The sequence below is a fragment of the Vespa mandarinia genome, chromosome 9 (assembly GCF_050613455.1).
Source record: "Vespa mandarinia isolate Hongniang chromosome 9, ASM5061345v1, whole genome shotgun sequence".
NCBI classification, from domain to species: Eukaryota; Metazoa; Arthropoda; class Insecta; order Hymenoptera; family Vespidae; genus Vespa; species Vespa mandarinia.
The window spans coordinates 7,547,501-7,562,500 of NC_140818.1; the positions used below are offsets into that span (position 1 = coordinate 7,547,501).

At 28.7% G+C, this 15,000-nt stretch overlaps 1 protein-coding gene across 13 annotated transcripts in view; it reads right to left on the minus strand.

The window, feature by feature from the left end:
* Positions 1-2,300: 2,300 nt before the first annotated feature.
* gish (casein kinase I gish) overlaps positions 2,301-15,000 on the minus strand; it is a 40,435-nt gene continuing 27,735 nt past the window's right edge. For 2 of the 13 annotated variants that reach the window (XM_085659545.1, XM_085659546.1), the window contains exons 3-12: positions 12,218-12,258; positions 11,817-11,886; positions 10,828-10,994; positions 9,431-9,665; positions 8,632-8,951; positions 7,151-7,231; positions 5,228-5,353; positions 4,737-4,757; positions 3,907-4,013; positions 2,319-2,461 (exon numbers count right to left, since the gene is read on the minus strand). In XM_085659545.1, the coding sequence (XP_085515671.1) occupies positions 2,392-2,461; positions 3,907-4,013; positions 4,737-4,757; positions 5,228-5,353; positions 7,151-7,231; positions 8,632-8,951; positions 9,431-9,665; positions 10,828-10,994; positions 11,817-11,886; positions 12,218-12,258 (1,238 nt within the window). In that variant the 3' untranslated portion in view covers positions 2,319-2,391. Of the gene's footprint in view, positions 2,462-3,906; positions 4,014-4,736; positions 4,758-5,227; positions 5,354-6,654; positions 6,727-7,150; positions 7,232-7,719; positions 7,795-8,631; positions 8,952-9,430; positions 9,666-10,827; positions 10,995-11,816; positions 11,887-12,217; positions 12,259-15,000 lie in introns of all 13 variants that reach the window. The other 11 variants (XM_085659553.1, XM_085659548.1, XM_085659547.1 and 8 more) reach the window with 11 other exon arrangements.

The window sequence follows — 15,000 nt, forward strand, 5'->3', positions numbered from 1 at the left end:
GATATACTAGTGATTTTTATATTACAGTTTATATAACGCAGCACATCCCACAAATCAGTCACAAATTCCTAAGTGCACGAATTCCTACCATTCTTTTCAAACATTCTATTTGGAGGGAAAAAGAAAAATGATAAATTTATATTCATTTCCCATCCATCTCTACGAATATGCTTTTATAAAAAGTACAATTTTTTTTTTTTCAATTCATTTATAAATACACAACAATAATTATCTCTTGAAAGCATTCGCCACACAATATTAAAGAGAGTCATAAATGAAAACAAAATCAGGTAGAACATATAGAAAAATGAATATATAATAATTAAAACGCCCACAGTTTATTTGACATGGATGAGTAAAGCCTATGAAAATTGTTTATAATTAAACATAAATGATCGCGTATCATTTTCGAACACACATACAACTTGTTAAATTGTTTACTTGGAATATATATATATATAAATATATATATATATCTTTGTACATATTTATAAAATATTCGAATATAATGACGGATTCGTGGAGTTGCCTATATATAATTTAATATTTGTGTATTTGTGTGAGCTTCATATTATTAATGAATAATATTATATGTTATGTGTATAGTATTTTTACTTTCCATTTTTAATCTTTCTCTCTCTCTCTCTCTCTCTCTCTCTCTCTCTCTCTCTCTCTCTCTCTCTCTATATATATATATATATATATATATATATATATATATATATATAACGAAATTTAAGTTATAATCATTTAATATAAAATCCTACCAAAGCATATTGATTATTCAATATTTCAGGAAAAATTTCTTTCCTTTTTTTTTTTTTTATTTTTATACAACAGGAAGGAAGATCCAGACCTGAAAAATATATTTAGTAATTTTACAAAAGGAATTGGCATATCCAGTTAAGTTACACGTTTACGTTTATTCTTTCAATACAACGCATTATATATTTCTCCTTCAATTGCTATAAAAACAAACGAAAAAAAATTTCTCTCATTTGTGTATGTGTATATGTATGTGTGTGTACATATATATATATATATATATATATATATATATATTATTTTCACTCCGTTCAGTGCATCTAGGAATTATTGAAGTAGGATGTTAATGCTGCTGCTGTTGTTGCTGTTGCTAACGTATTTCAGTTTCATGCCTTTCGCATTTATAATCAGACTTCATACGAATGTAAATTTTCATTACGAGAAATACGCTACGCTCGATAATTTTCAGGTTTCCCATTACAACGAGAGAGCTCAGCATTGATTTCTCACTTTGTGACGAGATTTTAAATACGTAATAATAATGATCAATCGTGACACGTTCACATATCATTATATTAACGGCGTATATAAACAATGCCACTCGCAATACAAGAAGAGAGTCGTAGGCACAAACGCATTCTTTTCACCTTCGGTACGTCAATTCCTTACTCCTACACACACGTGGATGACCGCTTATCTCTATTGAAATGGTCAGAGAGCCGACGGCTTGTGGCTATTCTCAGTCAGCACTGACAACATTGATAACAAAGTTCATAATAAATGTACGTTGACCGGAGATATTATTATTAATGATGATGATGATGATGATGACGATGATAACGATGACGATGACGATGATGATGACGATGATGATGACGATAACGACGACAATGATGGCAATGTGTATGTAATGGTGCTTTATAATAATAATATTAATAATAATATTAATAATAATAATAGCAATAATAATATTAATAATAAGGTAATAATAATAATAATAATGAATAATAATAATTAATAATTAATAATTAATAATTAATAATTAATAACCGTACAAGTAAATGGAAAAGGCAAAATCATTGGAGATGTCGACAATAAAAAAAAAGAGGAAGAAAATAATAATAATAATAATAATAATAATAATAATAATAATAATAATAATAATAATAATAATAATAATAATAGCAGCAATAATAATGGCTATGTGGTGGCTCAATTTGAAAACGGTGGCGGAGTCGGCGTGGGTGTCAACGTGACGTTGGTATGCAGCACCGAATCTCTCGAAGCCGATCGACTTCCAGCACGTAGGAGAGTGATAACTTCTTTTTCAGGATCTCCAGTGGCTCCAGCGACGGTAGTAACGGCGGTAGTACTAGCAACAGTAGCAATAGCAGTAACAGCAGTAACAGCAACAGCAGCAGCAGCAGCAGTAGTTGTAGTAGTATCTCTATCTTGAGCACCACTACCACCACCTCCACCTCCACCTCCATCTTCGCCTCCACCTTTCCCGCCGTCTCTTCCGCCTTTGCAGATTCTCGCCGTTCCAGGGACTCGATCTCCAAATCCATCAGCACTATTATTCGCGCACTGTTGTACTGACCGCCCAATACCGACGGTATCGGACAGTTATTTCTGCCTTCCACTTTTCTTCTTCTTCCGCTTGAAGAAGCAACAGCATCTGGAAATGAAGCAAACACTAATAGGACTTAGAATCGTTTTCCTTTGAGCTTAGAGCATTGTGACACTGACATGCAGCATAAAACACATTTGGCATTCCAAGCGTCGTCAATTGAACTGGCTTTTTTTATTTAATATACATATATCTTCGAAGTAATGCTATCACTTTTTCTCATTACAATCTTTTTCGCAATGATTTACAATAATATTTTTAGTAATAAGATTTTAGCTTCCTGGACTCTCTTGTCCTGTACTCTTTTTCGTAGAATATATATATATATATATACACAATATATACGTATTTATATGTTGAGAAAATATTTCAGAAAACAGTACAGAATGTATCGAAGAGAAAATATTTGTTATAATACAAATGCGATTTTATAAAATAAAATTATTACAGGATGATTAATAATGTTTAGTTTTATAGATTAACCATAACGAATTAATGAGATTAGTGAGAGCATATTAAATGAAAATATAATAACGAAATATATAAGATAAATATTTTCAAAATATTTTGACGAATTAATTATTCATTGACAAAAATAAATAAATGATTTCCTTTTTTTTTTCTTTTTCTCTTTCTTTTTTAACGTTTAAGGAAGATCATATTTTGTTTTGATATTATTTAAAAGAAAAACCTGCATCGGCCAGTTAAATCGAGATAACAAATCAAATTCGGGAATGGATTTTGGATTGGCTGTGGACGTAGGAACTTGCAAATATTTGTGCAGGGTAAATTTTCCACATCGAGGACAATACTTTTCTGCCGGTAAACTTTTCTTTCTGAAAATAGCAGAAATGTATGTAAAATGTTAACGTGCTTTTCTTTAATCGATAAATACATAAGATATTAAAGATGACGGATAAATAAAAAAAAAAAAAAAAAAAAAAAAAAAAAAAAAGAATATTTGAAAGATAGATGGAAGATTTTTCATATTTTCTTTTTCTTTTTTACTTTTTAAACAATTATATCCTTCAATATAAATTTAAATTTAATTTCTCTAACGTGCAAACAAAAATATTTCTTTTTTATTTTTTATCCTATCAAGCATAGATATATATATATACGTTTAGCAACTATAAAGAAAAAAAAGAAAAAAACAAACAAACAAACAAACAAACAAACAAACGATCAACATAAAAATCTATAGCAATCTTTGGCATTAGCTACTACCAGTGATATCATATAAAAGTATATAAAAATAAATTTATTAAATACACACATTAAAACTATAATATATTAAGTTTAATTTATATATTAAATATGTTAATATTTTTTTATATATTAATAAATATATTAACTTTATTAGATAAATAATCCATAAAGCGTATAATAATCACTACTAAACTACATATACATTTAAATGATACATATGAATTTTAGTAAACATTATAAAAAAAAAAAAAAGGATGTTTGAACGACAATGTAAATATAAGTAGTTTAAATGTAATACTAACTTGGTTTCATCGATCATATCCACTTCTTGTGGTGCGGTAATTGGCGTGTTAGAATGACCCGCAGTTGGATCATCATTAGCCAATTCTCCGTTCGTCGACGAAACAACCTATTAACAATTAACATTTTCATTATTAGATAAGTCTCAAGGGATAAAAATTATCAAATATAAATATATATAAAACATATATATATATATACATATATATATATACATATATATATATATATATATGTTCGTGTGGTATATTTTCAAATATCAGAAAACATAAACATGATTTTCATACATTGTACATAATATATAATATATAATATATTTCTATAAACAACTAAAATATTAATCAATGATAACTATAATAATCAAGTAAGCAAATTTGCATTTTACTCGAATATAATATATACATAATTGTGCTGTAGATATTGAAAAAAAAAAAAAGAAAAAAAGAAAAAAAGAAAAAAAAAGGAAAAGGAAAAAAATAATAATATAAAAATTAAAAGCACATAAGTGATTCAGACGAAAGGGGAATGCACAGTTAGGAATAAGCCAATTTTCTAAAAGAAAAAAAAAAAAAGGAAAGAAAGAAGATAAAAAATAAGGAAAGGTAATAATAAACGTAGCACTTTTTTTAATTATAAAGAGATAGATAGTTGATACATAGAGAATACAATCGAGAATACGATGTTTTAAATGGATTAAAAAAAAAAGGAACGTCTACTATCTAAATGTTGGATTAGTGTTTATAATGTTGAATAGAACGAAAATAAGTGAGTCGATTAACGAGACATAGACAACATGCAGCAACAAACCAAATTGCATAGACTTCTAACTGACCATAATCCATTGTTGCTTTGTCTAAAAATAAAATGAATCATTTATTTCCGATAGATTGACATATTTCTTTCTAACACTGAGAAGATGAGGTGGGAGAGAGAGAGAGAGAGAGAGAGAGAGAGAGAGAGAGAGAGAGAGAGAGAGAGAGAGAGAAAAGAAATATGAAATGAATATAGATTTACCTAGTAATTAGAATTATTTCAAAAACCTTAATCGTCTTTATATTAATTTTTATAGAAAAATTATTATAAAAAGTGAGAATCGTGTGAGTCTATCTGTGTGTGTTGGTATATAAATGAAAATTTGACAAATGCGCAAAGAACGTAGTGTTAAGAATATGAATTCTGACGAAGAAAAAAAAGAAAAGAAAAACAAAAGAAAAAAAAGGAAAGAAAAAAAAAAAGAAAATAAAAGAGATATGAAAGAAATTCGAAAGAATAGTTGAAAAAGATAAAGAATGAAAGGTCCCTGAGAATGCAGGTCGGACTCACCTGAACGGAACCATGCCTATCAGCAGGTGTCAATGTACCACCGGCTCCTGATTGCTTCACTGCGTCTGGCCATGTGGTTCCCACCCCCTTTACGCCCCCGCCTCCCACCCCTCCACCTGCCGCGTCCTGAAGGAACACAAGCACGAAAATATTGCGATTGCAACGCGTTAAGCCATCCGATGGAAATGATATAGAAGAAAAGTTTCAATTATAGATAATACAATCCGAAATGTATGTGTACGTGTATGTGTAAGTGTCTATGATATGACTGTATATATTTACGCGCCTATAAACGTGTCTAGAAATTATCAAGAAAATCTTCATTCTTCGAAACTTTCTTTAATTACAATATCGAATCATCTTGATATCACCATGAGAAAATTTATAAAAAGGAAAAAAAGAAAACAAGAAAAAAAAAAAGAAGAGAAAAGAAAAGAAAAGAAAAAAAGATTACTCAATAAAAATAGATTCGTAATCCTATTATTTTGAATTTTCAACAAAGCTAACATTGTATTAAAATATAGTATTAGAATTCTACTGCGAATTTGTTTAATGGAAAACTTCAAATACAAGGCTTATACTAATCATCTATTAACTGTACCCGTCACTCTGGTCAGCATTATTTTTAAAAGCGATCGACATAACAAATGTGGTATGAATATCACTTTATTGTATTATTTCATAGACAATTATGGCGTACGAGGAGAACAATTAATTATGTATGTATGTCTTTCATGATAATCAATGCTAATGAACGATCATATTAAAAGATACCTTTTTTATTTTTATTTATTTATTTATTTATTTATTTTATTTATTTTTTATTTTTTTTTTCTTTAATGATCCATTACGAATATATATATGTGTGTGTGCCAATAACTTTGAATTAATTATAGATAAAGGAGCTATTTAACGCGGGAATCATACTTTTATTACTCCTTATCAGATTTTAGCTTAATAGAATTGACTTCTAATGCAACAAACAATATCTACTATTAGCAATAGGATAGGTCGTATCGAATGTACATAATACATCAAGCATGATACCGCAAAGGCTTTCAATTCTAAATACCACTTGTCTAAAAGCATTGTTTTTTAATCTTCTTCGTGCATATTATTATTATTATTATTATAATTATTATTATTATTATTATTATTATTATTATTATTATTATTATTATTATTATTATTATTATTACTTCATTATTATTATTGTTGTTGTGATTATTACAGTAAACGATAGAAATATATTAAAATAGAATTTTCAATTACGTGAACGTTATCATTGAACATTTGTACCATAAACAAAGCAAACGTTAATTATATCCATGTATATTTACGAGAGTTAGGTAATCGTGTCGCGTTATCGATAAGATAGTAATCATGCACGAAGAAGTAACTCAAACTTTACAACAAAAGTGGCTTACATAGTGGCCTTGCAATTCCACGCGGACTTGATCCATCATAAGGACTACATCCTCTTCAAAATCATCGTACTCCTATACGCGTGTATGACCGAGAAGAAATTGTAGCGAGGAAAAGAAAAATTCATTTTAAAAGAATCATTCCAATAGCAGCCTTTGCTCGTATGATCGATGATCGAAAAAATGATATATATATATATATATATATATATATATATATATATATATATATATAAACATATCTAACTTGGAAAAAAAAAGTTGAAAAAAAATAATGAAGAAAAAAAAAAGAAAAAAGAAAAAAAAATAAAGAAACAGATAAGAAAAATTCTTTTTCCAACTCATTTCTCTGGTATTTATTATCTCCATGAATTGAATTATTATCTCATGCTGTTATTCGTATCACAAACCGCTAAACTACACACATTCATGCCGAAAGAATGAAAGATGATTTAAAAAGAAAAGGAGAGAGAAAAAAAAAAGGAATGAATATGTATACCTTATACGTTGTTGGATGCCGATCGCGATTCGGTGACACGACGATTTCGTGGCCCGTTTGTAGCGATCCAACCGGTGTGGACTGAAATAGAAAGAGAATTTAAATTAGACGAAAGAAGTCTTAATAAATATTAATATATTTCATTCAAAAATATAATAATCATGATTTAATAACGTACTTCGGTATATAAGTAGTAAACATATTTAAAGTTATTTTACACAAAATTACTTTTTATCATATCCATTTGTTAAATCCAAAATGGATATAAATAATAACGATCGAATTTAATTATCGAATTATACGAATGAAGCTCATTTATTCTTTCTTTCTCTCACTCACTCTCTCTCATTCTCTCTCTCTTTCGCACGCACTCTCTCTCTCTCTCTCTCTTTCTCTCTCTCTCTTTCTCTCTGTCTCTCTCTCTCTCTCTGTCTCTCTCTCTCTCTCTCTCTCTCTCTCTCTCTCTCTTTCGTCATAATGATGTTGTTGTTGTTGTTGTTGTTCTTGTTGTTGTTGAGAGAGATGACCATTACCCAAATCACCGAACGTATGTACCCATCATCACCAACCTTATCAGATTTATTTTTCTTGATATGAGAAGGTGCTGCCAGTCTCAATGCCCTGAGCTGCTCGAAGTTGGGTGGCTAGAGATACGTGCAATTTTGGGGCAGCATGTAAACGTTAAGAAATCAGTAAAACCAAGATTAAACTACTACTACTACTACTACTACTATTAAAGAAAAATCATGCATTATTTTAAGGGACTCGCGTTCAAGATATTGTCTTTGAGTATTTCTCCTGTCACGAGAGACATATAACGCAACATGATTGGAACGTGGAATATACTTACCCTAAAGAGACGATACCTCGGACAAAAAAAAGAAAAAACAAGAAGAGAAAAGAAAAGAAAAGAAAAGAAAAGAAAAAGAAAAAGAAAAAAAGGAAAAAAAAATCACAATCAAGACATTTTTTTTTTTTTCCATAAAGAAAAAGAAAAAGAAAAAAGAACCATCACCAACGAATAACTTTGAAACAATTTTAATAATACACAATACGACCGTATATCTTATACGTGACTATATAAAGTAATTATGTAGGTAATTCATCATTCTCTTTTACATTCGATATCAAAGAGAAAATGAAAGAAGAAGAAAAAGAAGAAGAAAGAAAAGAAGAAAAAAAACATTAATGTTCCTTCCTGAGAAGACGAGGCAACTCATAGACGAGATAGGTACCCTCGGTATCGACTCTTGTACTTGCAGCTCTCTCTCTCTCTTTCTCTCTCTCTCTCTCTCTCTCTCTCTCTCTCTTTCTCTCTCTCTCTCTCTCTCTTTATTCTTTTTCAATCTATCCGTCCTTCATACATACACGTACATACATTTATAAACACACACATACACACACAGTAGAGTTAGGAGGGGGAGAGAAAAGGAGAGGTAGAAGCAAGGACAAACAGAACGTGATCATCCCTTGGCACGCACCATTGTCTTGCCGGTCCAATCGAACTCGCCATCGTTGACGAAGCCTCGTCTCTCATAGAGATCATGGAAGAGCTTCCTCAGGTACTCGTAATCCGGTGTCTCAAAAAAGTCCAACCTGCGTACGTATCTAAGATACGTAGCCATCTCCTCGGGATGTCCATCGCAAAGAACCTCAATGGGTGTTGCCCTTTTCGTATCCCCAATTTTCTGATATCGTTCCTTTAACGTCTCGGCTCTTAATCCTTGCCAAGGTAAACTACCACGTAGGAAGTACATAAACATGTGTCCTAATGCCTCCAGGTCGTCTCTTCTGCTTTGCTCTGTTCATACAAAAAGAATGCTTTTTATGTATATATATATATATATATATATATATATATATACATATTTATACAATATACATGTTCGTTTCTATGAATTTTATTTGTTGATACGTGTACAAAGTGTATGCAATAAATAAATACATAAAAAAAAAAAAAAAAAAAAGAAATTATTTTTTAATGCATATTATAAATTATCGTTAACAACACATATATATATATATATATATATATATATATATATATTTATTTTGTAATCGAGCGATGATTCAACTGATTTTATTTAATTTTTTATATTGTCTTGTATCTTAATGAATGAAAAAAAGAAAGAGAAAAAAAAAAATGAAGGATAAATTATGAAAGATATATCGTTTTATGAAACATTCGCTTGGCATCGATAATGTGTCAAGGACTATACACCATACGTATATTTTATGCGAAAGAAATGTCAAAGTCTTTTTCTTTGAGTCGGCCTTTACCTTTTCCAAGGTGGGTGTTGATACTCATATAACGCGCCGTTCCAGTAAGACTCTTGTGTTCCCGATACGGTATGTGTTTATTCGTATCCAGATCTATGTACTCTTTGGCCAATCCAAAATCGATTATATGAATAATCTTTTCCCGTTTAGTCGTACATCGTCCTATCAAGAAATTCTCTGGCTTGATATCACGATAAATCAAATGTCGACTGTGGACGTACTCTATCCTATGGAGCTGAAAACAAATAAATTATTTCAATTATTATTCTAATGTATAATTATATATATATATATATATATATATATATATATATATATATGAATACGTGTATTATTACATATTAATGTAATACGCGCGATATAAATAAATAACGCATTATATGTAACATATTACATAATACAGAAATATAATCAAAAATAAATATAATATATTATACTACATTATATGCGTTGTATTTATTTATTATATATATTATGTTGCAATATAGATATATGTAACATATAAGATATAGAATTTTGTCTTATATTTACCTCGTAAAAAAAAGTAAATAGTACGGGTACCGATCGTAAATAATGATGGCATTCTTTTTTTTTTTTTTTTTTTTTTTTAATTATATTGCATAAATTATATTTTTTACACTTTTCATTTTTTTTTTAATTCGTTGACGAACGAGCACCGATGACGTTTCGTTTGCAGCATTTTTTTTTCTTTGTCATTACTGATAATATCGTAAAATAAAAATATATATAATTATTAAATTAATAAATATTAATGAATTTTATTTCATATATTATATATCATTATATTAACTCTTTCATTGCTATATACTATAGATAAGCGGATAATATCTGACGTAATATCCATTATTGACGGATATTGTCATTTCTACCTTAATGACGCACATTCATACGCTGTCAGAAGCCATGTGTTTCCATATTAATTAATCGACGATATATAAAATAAAGTAAGTTGACATAATTAAAATTATTAAACGGAACAATATGATTTAACATGGGAGAAAATAATGTATCTAAAAAAAGTATCAATAAAATAAGCTCGAGTCTCTTCTTAAATAAGAACAAATGTTTTGTCAGAAACTTCGAATTTCTTTCAATCAAAATATAAATCAAATTTATTAGATATGAAATAATTATTGATAAATATATTGTAATATAATAAATAAAATGTAATAATGTTAATAAATAATAATTACTAGAGATATTATTTGTATATGAAATAATAATAATTGCAATCAAATGATATATAATTAAATGTTAATTAAAAATAAAAAAATGTAGATAAAAATGAAGAAAAATTCGGGCGCGCATACGAAAGTATTTGAAATATTTTGTGAAATAAAAAAATAAAAAAATAAAAAATATATATATATACTTACGAGTTGTGTGGCAATGTTAAGAACGGTCTTGAGAGTAAACCTCCTCCCACAGAGGTCAAAGAGATCTTCGAGACTCGGACCAAGGAGTTCCATTACCAGAGCGTTGTACTTCCCACATGGGCCAAAGTAATACACCTCCGGTATACCCTCTGCACGTACATTATTGACTATACACACAAATAAAGTGAAACGTCCTTGAACCCCACCCCATCCCCCAATGATACGCGTTTTTCGTTTTTGTTCAAGAAAAAAAAAAAGAAAGGGAAAAAAAAAGAAGAAAATAGAAAAGAAAAAAATCTATGCTCGTTAAATAAAAAGATCATTCTTTTCTTGAATTTAATCTTTCATTCAACTCGCACATAATGTTTTTTTTTTTCCAAATAATAAATACAATTTCAAACAATGAGATATAATGTATTTTATATACAGATATATATATTTATATAAAATCACAAATATAAAATTCTCTTTCAAGTAAACGATACACTTTAACTTTATATAGCAAACCGTCACGATAATCATTCACGAGTTGCCCTTAATCATCCTGGCCTTCTTCCCACGTGAGACTAAAAACACATTCAGTTGGAACCTACTCAAATATCTCTAACAGCATCGAAACGTTTCAGTGAAGATTATTGCCGCTATGAAATACGTTGAATACGTCCAAAAAAAAAAAAAAAATGAAAGAAAAATGAAAAAAATGAAAAAAAAAAAAAGAAAAATGAAAAAGAACAAGAAAAAAAAGCATAAAATAAAATAAAATGTTTCTAACGCGATTATTGAATCTTTGTATCGATCTACGATAAAAAAAAATCTAAAATATCGAGATTTCGAATGGTAATGATCGTTTAAAAAGAAACAAAAAAAAATAAATAAATAAATAAATAAATAAATAAAAAATAAAAAAGAAACAAAAAAAGATACAAAAAAGAAAGTATCAAATCGAAATAAACAAAAATATTAAATATCGTTAAAGATTTAACACTCACCATGTGTACCTAATAATTTGTAAAACCTATATTCTAAATGTAGCTGTGGCGCCTTCGACTTCATTGGTTCCTGTAACAATGTAACGATAGAAAATCGTGTTAGCTTATCAGATTTAAAAGAACAGACTTTTGCGCTACGACAACGATGTTCTCTTGCGCAACGCTTGCCAAGATGTAATGTAATTTCAAGTTTAAGCAGTTTCTTAATTCAAATTGGATATAGAGAATGTAATACGATTTTGTGGTTTTACAAGATTATCATTTCTCTTTCTCTCTCTCTCTCTCTTTCTCTCTCTCTCTCTCTCTTTCACGCACACACGCACACAAAACACATACTATTTCATTCTTTTTTTTTTTCTAACAAAAGAAAATAATTTATTAAATGTTTTAAACGATCTTACCATTTTTATTGCTACGTGCTCGTTATTGTAGAGGTTCTTCCCTGAAACATATTAGAAATAAAAAAAAAAAAAAAAAAAATAAAAAAAAATAAAAAAAAAAAAAATAAAAAAAAAAGAATAAGAAGAAAGAAGATAAATACAACTTTTGAAACATATGCATGTAATATGATAATCTCATTATTATACACGAACAACGACAGAGCTTTTAAGCTTTCAAAGAGTACCTTCATCAATAACGACATGCTAACTATAATTACTAATATCAATATATAAATTCGTTATGGTTATTATCACGGTTATTATTCTTGTACGATTATTCGTAATCGGTTCCCTGATATATTGATTTATGTTCGATATATTATCGTTTAGATATTAACGAACATTAACATCATATCCCATGTATATCTATAAGTAGATTAGAGTATACATAATAATCGTTTGAAAATAATAAATAAATGGGCAAGATTGTATGATATGATATGGTGAACCATTAACCAGTTACTCAGTGACACATTAATTGCATAATAATGAAATATAACGAGGTAACGTTGATTGGATTGGACTAACGTGCAAGAAAATCGAATGATCCAAACGTATTATACTTTTCAATAACTATTACGAACGTTTTTGCTGATTGTTCGATCTTTCTTGAATGACCTTGAAACTAATAAAAGCACCAAAACCTTACATCCGATCAACACTAAAGGACATTAAAATGTTTTAAGGTTTCGATATAATACTTTTGTCGTTGGTATCTCTTGTTCCTGTTATTTCGAAATTCGTACTAAATACTTCTCGATATTTACTACGTTAATTAGTTACTCCAATCGTAAGATTTAAAAATATTTGTATACTTTAAAAATATGAAATTTTAAGGTCATTTTAAAAGACTTTACAATTCATTTTATCTACGACATAGATAAAATTTATAGAATATTCAATTTAGTCGTATTATTTTAATAGATACGATTAGAATAGAGAGAACGTTTTCGAAGAAAATGTTTCGTTAAAAAAAAAATAAAAAAAAAAAAAAAGGAAGAAGAAGAAAAAAAAGATCGGATAAAAATTAATCAAAATAAATCATAGAAAATGATATTTAATTTTTCTTAGAACGAACTAACGTAAAATGTAGATACATAATATACGTTGATGATTTAAAAATCATTCGTCTCATTAACATTAAATACACGTTTATTGTGAATATAATTCACGATAATGTTAAATGGCAGATGAGTCAACGAGAATTTAATGTGACACACGATACAAATATGTTGACATGCACTTAAATAAAAGTATATCACGCGTTTAATCCTTTTTTTTCTTCTTCCTTTTTTTTTCTTGTTTTTTAAACTCGTCATATTAAAAATATAATAACGATCTATTTGCCCCATATTGATTACATAATACCAATCTATTAATCAATGAACGGCATTTATATATGTACATACATACACACATACGTCCGAACAAGTTTCTTATTATTCAACACATCCTTTTTTTCCTGCTTTTCATACATATCAATCTTTAATGATGTGTCATTCATTAACAAGCATTATCGCAAAACTTAATGACAAAATAAATCCTCATGTTAACAACAATTCTTGAAAATAATTATCTTCTCGTAAGACGGGGAAAAAAAAAAAAAAGAAACTATTTCTTTCGAGGAATTAAAATGCGATTCCAATGTTGAATTGGATAACAACGAGAATATATAAAATTAAGAAATTTATTCTAACGATAAGTGAAAAATTCAATAAGAGGAAAGGATTGTTAATAAGAGAAGGGAAGGGAGGGGAGAGGTAAAGAGAACAAAAATAAAAAAGACAGAAAGAAAAAAATGTTGACCTAACTTTCGGCCATCAAGTAAGTTTACCAAATTACGATGGATCATCATCAGCTCGTTTCCCATGTTGGAAGTTTACCAACGAATAAGTTAATTACTGGACTATCGACTCGAACCTTCGACCTATCAGAGAGAAGCCGTTAAAGGAACGATCGATTGATCGCTCGGTTGATGACTCACTCGATATCAATATTATCGAATTTTCAAAACTAAACGACGGACGAGTTTAGAACGACGAAAAAAATGTCTTTCTTATGAATCACTGATGCACACAGTTTGCTAATCAAATTTCCATATCGTCTATCTTATCGTTAGATAAATGACATTTACATTGGGCTGGATATTTTTGTCGTAAATGTACGTATTTCAAGGAAGTATATAAGCACCGAAATTATTTACATCATTCAACGGGATTGTAGATCTCTAACAGCGATACATTGTTCTAATGCATGACAATAATTATGAAAAAAGAAAACGAGAGAGAGAAAGAGAGAAATTTACTACGTTTACACTTTGAACGTCGTTCAAAATAATTTCAAAAAAAGAAAAAGAAAAAAGAAAAATCTACGAGAATTTATTCTCCAAAAAGCTCAGCGAAAAGGATGATAGAAATTATTCCGAAAATGTTTCAGAAATTATCGATAATATTAACTCACTGAGAGTTCGTCATGAATATATAACACTATGGTGGTATATGCGCACATCAGAAACTTTCTAGATTCCTTACTCAAGTATTAAGGAACAAACCCTTTAAGTAGTTTGTATGATATTGCACTGGAGTGTTCTGATAAGAGAATTCTATGATAAAGGATTCCAGGTTGATAATTAATATCGAACTAAGGCTTGTTAAATGTATTAAGAATAATTTCTAATTATTCTTGTACATATCTTTCTATATAGAAAAATGTATTTTAAATATTTTAAATATCTTATTAAATTA